Source organism: Calidris pugnax, unplaced genomic scaffold, assembly GCF_001431845.1.
Source record: "Calidris pugnax isolate Ruff unplaced genomic scaffold, ASM143184v1 scaffold194, whole genome shotgun sequence".
NCBI classification, from domain to species: domain Eukaryota; kingdom Metazoa; phylum Chordata; class Aves; order Charadriiformes; family Scolopacidae; genus Calidris; species Calidris pugnax.
The window spans coordinates 39831-46368 of NW_015090923.1; the positions used below are offsets into that span (position 1 = coordinate 39831).

Sequence of the window (6538 nt, forward strand, 5' to 3'; positions counted from 1 at the left end):
CCCCCCTCCCTGTCACACACCCCTCCCTGTCACACACACACACATATCCCCCTCCTGTCACACACACACACCACTACACACTTCCTTGTCACACACACACACCCCCCCTCCCACTTTGCCATCCCTTCTGGCTCACTGGGGCTGGGAAGAGCCCAGGGCAGCTCCAGGGATGCTGGATCCGGAGGGATGCTCAGGTGACAGTGGCAATCCCAGGGTGGCCAGAGCTGGTCCTGCACCACCAGCCAGCTCAGCGTGAGCTCCTGTCCCCGCAGCCAGGCCCCCCCTGTCCCCCCCGTCTCCATCTCCCCATGGGGGGTCTGGGCTCACACCTTGAGGAAGTAGCCGCGGCTGCCGGCCACCACGGCCCCCTTCTCTCCCTCGTAGCCGTCCACCATCACCACCAGGTCCACGTGCGAGTACTTCTTCCGACAGCCAACGTCACCCCAGACACGCTCCACCTTGTTGTCTGCGTCCTGGAAAGAGGGGGAGGGAAGGGAAGGGGACGGGGAAGAGGAGAGGAAGGAAAGGGGGAAGGGGAGGGAGAAGAGAGAAGAGAGGAGAGAGGAGAGAGGAGAAGAGAGAGAAGCAGTTACCCTCCATTGCACCAAAGTGCTTGGACAAAAGCTTTATGTCTCTGCCCTGGCTGGAAGGACAGAGAAGAGCTGGGTACGTTCCTGGGTCAGGGACTAGGATCAGCATCAGCATAGATAAGGCTTTTGCAAAAACACCCCGCAGGTGAAGCTGCATCATAAGGAGCTGTTGTACCACCAGGGGCATCTTGAAAGAGGTGGATCTGAGGGAGGGAGGGAGGGGACAGATGGCAGCCCAGGAAGGGCTGGCTGTGTGTGAGGACAGGACAGCCAGCCCCGGGGCGCAGAGGTGGTCAAGGAAGATGCTGGGGCAAAGCAGGGCTGTTCTTACACTGTGCTGAGCCCATGGGAGGGCTCAGGGCAGAGGTGGTGCAGCACAGGGAACAGGCAGGGAAAGGACCACAGGCAGCTGGGCTCTTGGGTTTTTAATAAAACCACTCACTTCCTGGCTTATCTGCCTATTCCAGGTTACCAGATCCCAAGCCCTCCCCTCCTTGATTTTCATGCATTCTCCATCTCACCCTACAGACACACAGAAATCCTGGCTTCTTAAACCGGCAGTTTTTCCTTCAGGTGAAGGTTGGAGAGCGTGTGTGTGTGTGTGTGTGTGTCCATCCCGCTGGATGAATGAAGGCCGGGGAGGGGGGGTGGGGGGGATCCCAGCTGGAAGCCAGTTTTCCCATGAATTCCCCCAACAATGGCCCTCTCCAGCCCGGGCTGAGCCGCTCTTTGTCCCCAAACCCTGTCTTGTCATGCAGATCCCATTCACTCCTCCCCGGGGTGTGGGGAGGGGGATCTCCCCACACTGACCCCCCCCTCTCCACCGCTTGAAGTCAGCTCTTGGGCTTTGGTGAACCCTCTGAGCTCAGTCTCATCCCTAGCTCCTCTCTCACAGCATCACGGAGGGACCTCTGGAGAACATCTCCTCCAACCCCCTGCCCCACAAGCAGGTCCCGCAGGAACGTGTCCAGGTGGGGTTTGGATGTCTCCAGAGATGGAGGCTCCACCACCTCCCTGAGCAGCCTCTTCCAGGGCTCTGCCACCTTCAAAGTCAAGAAGTTCCTCCTCATGTTGAGATGGAACTTCTTATGGTCAAGTTTGTGCCCGTTCCCTCTTGTCCTGTCCCTGGGATATGGTGGAGGGGAGGACTATGTAGAGTAGGGTGGATGGTTGGACTTGATTCCAACCTGAATGATTCTATGGGCACCACTGAAAAAAGACCGGCCCCATCCTCCTGACCCCCACCCTTGAGGAGATCCCCCCTCAGCCTTCTCTTCTCCAGCCCCAAAAGCCCCAAGTCCCTCAGCTTCTCCTCAGCAGAGAGATGCTCCAGGTCCCTCATCATCCTCATAGCCCTCTGCTGTCCTTTCTCCAGCAGTTCCTTGTCCTTATGGAACTGGGGAGCCCAGAACTGGTCCCAGTGCTCCAGATGGAGGAGCATAGAATCATAGATCATAGAATCACAGAATCATAGAATTGCCCAGGCCAGAAGGGACCTCCAAAGGCCATCTAGTCCGACCCCCCCGCAGTCAGCAGGGACACCCCCAACTAGACCAGGTTGCCCAGGGCTTCATCGAGCCTCTCCTTGAATATCTCCAGGGATGGGGCCTCAACCACCTCCCTGGGCAACCTGTTCCAGTGCTCCACCACCCTCACAGTGAAGAACCCCCTCCTGATCTCCAGTCTAAATCTGTTCCCCTCCAGCTTGAGTGCCCACTGCCTGCTCATGGCCAGCTTCTCCTCCACCAGCACCCCCAAGTCCCTTTCCTCAGAGCAGAGGGGGATGGTGTGGCCTCTTACCTCGTCGTTGCTGATGGGCACGGAGGGGTGGAGGAGGTTCCCGATCTCCCGCAGGCTCTCGAACCGTTCGGCCTCCAGCCGGAGCCGCTCGGCGTCGCACTTGAGGATGGCTTCATCGATGAGGAGACGGACCTTCTTGATCTGGGAGACCTGCAGAGCCTGGGGACAGGGACAGGGGGGTGGGCAAGGGGAGAAAAACACCAGGGAAGAAAAGGGGGGGGACACACATGGGTAATCTCAGCCCCTCACTCCACCGAATGTGGTTTTTGGAGAGAAACCAGGGACTGAAGGCACCAAACCAGCCCCCAGAGGAGAAAGGACAGACATAAGTCAGGCTCTGAGAGGACCAGAGCCCAGCAGGGACCTGGGGGGGAACAGACAGCTCCCCTGGCAGCAAGAGCTGGCCAGTGCCACGCTCATTAACCACCCTGTGTTAACGAGCTGGGAAGGGGAACGGGGAGGGAGGAGGGGGCTGGAGGAGGACACGGAATGACCGAGGCTGCTCCCCCCCCCCCCCCAAAAGTGCAGGAGGGTCTTCTGGTTGAAGGACACAGAGTAAGAGCTCGGTAGTGGTGGGGGGGGACAGGGGGGGATAAGGATCCTCCAGGGAGGGGGGTCAGGGAGCCCCCCCTCGATTGGTGCTGGGGGTCAAGGAGTCCCACCTCAGTCCTGGGGGTCAGGGAGCCCCCCTCACTCAGTGCTGGGGGTCAGGGAGCCCCCCCTCGCTCGCTGCTGGGGGTCAGGGAGCCCCCCCTCACCCGGAGCTGGGGGTCAGGGAGCCCCCCTTGCTTAGCGCTGGGGGTCAGGGAGTCCCACCTCAGTGCTGGGGGTCAGGGAGCCCCCCCTCGCTTGGTGCTGGGGGTCAGGGAGCCCCATCTCAGTGCTGGGGGTCAGGGAGCCCCCCTTCATTCAGTGCTGGGGTCACAGAATCCCCCCTCGCTCAGTGCTGGGGGTCAGGGAGCCCCCCCCTCAGTGTTTGGGGTCAGGGAGCCCCCTTCACTCAGTGTTTGGGGTCAGGGAACCCCCCCTTGCTCGGTGCTGGGGGTCAGGGAGCCCCCCTTCTTTCAGTGCTGGAGGTCAGGGAGCCCCCCTCACTCAGTCCTGGGGGTCAGAGAGCCCCCCCTCATTCGGTGCTGGGGATCAGAGAGCCCCCTTTGCTTGGCACTGGGGTTCAGGGAGTCCCATCTCAGTGCTGGGGGTCAGGAAGCCCCCCCTCGCTCGGTGCTGGGGGTCAGGGAGCCCCCCCTTGCTTGGTCCTGGGGGTCAGGGAGCCCCCCCTCATTCAGTGCTGGGGGTCAGGGAGTCCCATCTCAGTGCTGGGGGTCAGGAAGCCCCCCCTCGCTCGGTGCTGGGGGTCAGGGAGCCCCCCTTCTTTCAGTGCTGGGGGTCAGGGAGCCCCCCTTCTTTCAGTGCTGGGGGTCAGGGAGCCCCCCTTCTTTCAGTGCTGGGGGTCAGGGAGCCCCCCTTCTTTCAGTGCTGGGGGTCAGGGAGCCCCCCCTCATTCAGTGCTGGGGGTCAGGGAGTCCCATCTCAGTGCTGGGGGTCAGGAAGCCCCCCCTCGCTCGGTGCTGGGGGTCAGGGAGCCCCCCTTCTTTCAGTGCTGGAGGTCAGGGAGCCCCCCTCACTCAGTCCTGGGGGTCAGAGAGCCCCCCCTCATTCGGTGCTGGGGATCAGAGAGCCCCCTTTGCTTGGCACTGGGGTTCAGGGAGTCCCATCTCAGTGCTGGGGGTCAGGAAGCCCCCCCTCGCTCGGTGCTGGGGGTCAGGGAGCCCCCCCTTGCTTGGTCCTGGGGGTCAGGGAGCCCCCCCTCATTCAGTGCTGGGGGTCAGGGAGCCCCCCCTCATTCAGAGCTGGGGGTCAGGGAGCCCCCCCTCGCTCAGTGCTGGGGGTCAGGGAGCCCCCCCTCGCTCAGTGCTGGGGGTCAGGGAACCGCCCCTCGCTTGGTCCTGGGGGTCAGGGAACCCCCCCTCAGTGTTTGGGGTCAGCGAGCCCCCCATCGCTCGGTGCTGGGGGTCAGGGAGCCCCCCCCTCCGTGTTTGGGGTCAGGGAGCCCCCTTCACTCAGTGTTTGGGGTCAGGGAACCCCCCCTTGCTCGGTGCTGGGGGTCAGGGAGCCCCCCTTCTTTCAGTGCTGGAGGTCAGGGAGCCCCCCTCACTCAGTCCTGGGGGTCAGAGAGCCCCCCCTCATTCGGTGCTGGGGATCAGAGAGCCCCCTTTGCTTGGCACTGGGGTTCAGGGAGTCCCATCTCAGTGCTGGGGGTCAGGAAGCCCCCCCTCGCTCGGTGCTGGGGGTCAGGGAGCCCCCCCTTGCTTGGTCCTGGGGGTCAGGGAGCCCCCCCTCATTCAGTGCTGGGGGTCAGGGAGCCCCCCCTCATTCAGAGCTGGGGGTCAGGGAGCCCCCCCTCGCTCAGTGCTGGGGGTCAGGGAGCCCCCCCTCGCTCAGTGCTGGGGGTCAGGGAACCGCCCCTCGCTTGGTCCTGGGGGTCAGGGAACCCCCCCTCAGTGTTTGGGGTCAGCGAGCCCCCCATCGCTCGGTGCTGGGGGTCAGGGAGCCCCCCCTTGCTTGGTCCTGGGGGTCAGGGAGCCCCCCCTCATTCAGTGCTGGGGGTCAGGGAGTCCCATCTCGGTGCTGGGGGTCAGGGAGCCCCCCATCAGTCCTGAGGGTCAGGGAATCCCCCTTCTTTCAGAGCTGGGGGTCAGGGAACTCCCCCTCGCTCGGTGCTGGGGGTCAGGGGGCCACCCCTCAGTGTTTGGGGTCAGGGAGTCCCCCTTCATTCAGTGCTGGGGGTCAGAGAGCCCCCCCTCAGTGTTTGGGGTCAGGAAGCCCCCCCTCGCTCAGTGCTGGGGGTCAGGGAGACCCCCCCCTGCTTGGTGCTGGGGGTCAGGGAGACCCCCTTCATTCAGTGCTGGGGGTCAGGGAATTCCCAGTCCGATTTCCCAAGGAACTGGGGGTCCCAGCAGCGGAGTCGGGGGGGGGACGGGGTGAGACTCACCCCCAGGACGTCGGCCGTGAGCTCCTCCAGGTTCTGCGCCGTCTCCGGCACCGACTCGTCTGTCCCCACCGGCTCCTTCCTCTGCAGGAGGAGGAAGAGGAGGGAAAAAAAAAAACCCCAGAGGGTTAAAAACCAAAACTCTGGAAGAAAATGATTCCTCTGGGAGACCCAGAGAGCGGGGAGGAACCTGGGGGAGATGCCACCACCAGGGACCGTCTGGGGTGAGGTCTCACCTTCATCTTGTCCCCGATGGTTTTGCTGCACAAGTTCTTCAGCTTGTTGAGGTTGTCGGCACGAAACCTGCCTGGAGAGAAGGGGAGAAGGAGCCATCACCCCCAGCACCCGTGGGAGTGGGGCTGGGACCCCCCCTCTGGGACCCCCCCTCTGGCACCAAAGGGGGTCAGTGAAGCTTCAAAGAGGGGGAGCGGGAGAAGGGGTGACATCTCCAGGGATGGCCAACGCCACCAGCCCCGGGCATTTGGGAAGGAGAAGGGAGGGTATGACCATGGGACAGCACGGTGTGGGGCTGGCCATGGTGTGGGGCAGAGATGGGGGGAGCTGGGGTGTCATTTGAAAGCCCCCCAAGTGACTCACGGGTACAAAGCCCCACCAGGACCCCCACGCTGGGCTGGGGCCACCAAGGGTTGAGGGAATCCAAGAATTTGGGGTCACAGCCCCACAAGACCCCCATGGGCTGAGGGAATCCAGGAATTTCCCCCAAGTGACTCACGGGTACAAAGCCCCACCAGGACCCCCACGCTGGGCTGGGGCCACCAAGGGTTGAGGGAATCCAAGAATTTGGGGTCACAGCAATGAGATTTGGGGTGTTTGATGGGGGGGAACATGGAGAACCCCCTTGGTGACACCAGCCCTGGGAAGGACAGAGACCGAGACACAACTGTCTCCTCCTGGCAGCCCAAATCAGAGACACCCCAACACTGGGATGTGTGACCCCAAGAGGGTGACACCCCCATTTCCAGCAGGACCAGCCCCACGGGGGACGAGGAGGAGCCAGGACAGAGAAGAGGGAGAAGCTCCAGGGAGCAGCAAACAGGACCCCGGCAGAGATGGGGGGAGTTGGGGTGTCATTTGAAAGCACCCCAAGTGATGTCACACTGGGGACAGCCCCACAGGACCCCCACACTGGGCTGGGGCC

The 6538-nt window shown here is 63.0% G+C and overlaps 1 protein-coding gene across 1 annotated transcript in view; it reads right to left on the minus strand.

Moving 5' to 3' along the window:
- SARS (seryl-tRNA synthetase) overlaps nt 1-5760 on the minus strand; it is a 10387-nt gene extending 4627 nt beyond the window's left edge. The window contains exons 1-4 of the mRNA XM_014951329.1: nt 5616-5760; nt 5383-5463; nt 2391-2549; nt 330-473 (exon numbers count right to left, since the gene is read on the minus strand). Of these exons, the coding sequence (XP_014806815.1) occupies nt 330-473; nt 2391-2549; nt 5383-5463; nt 5616-5621 (390 nt within the window). The 5' untranslated portion in view covers nt 5622-5760. The remainder of the gene's footprint in view (nt 1-329; nt 474-2390; nt 2550-5382; nt 5464-5615) is intronic.
- Nucleotides 5761-6538: the final 778 nt, after the last annotated feature.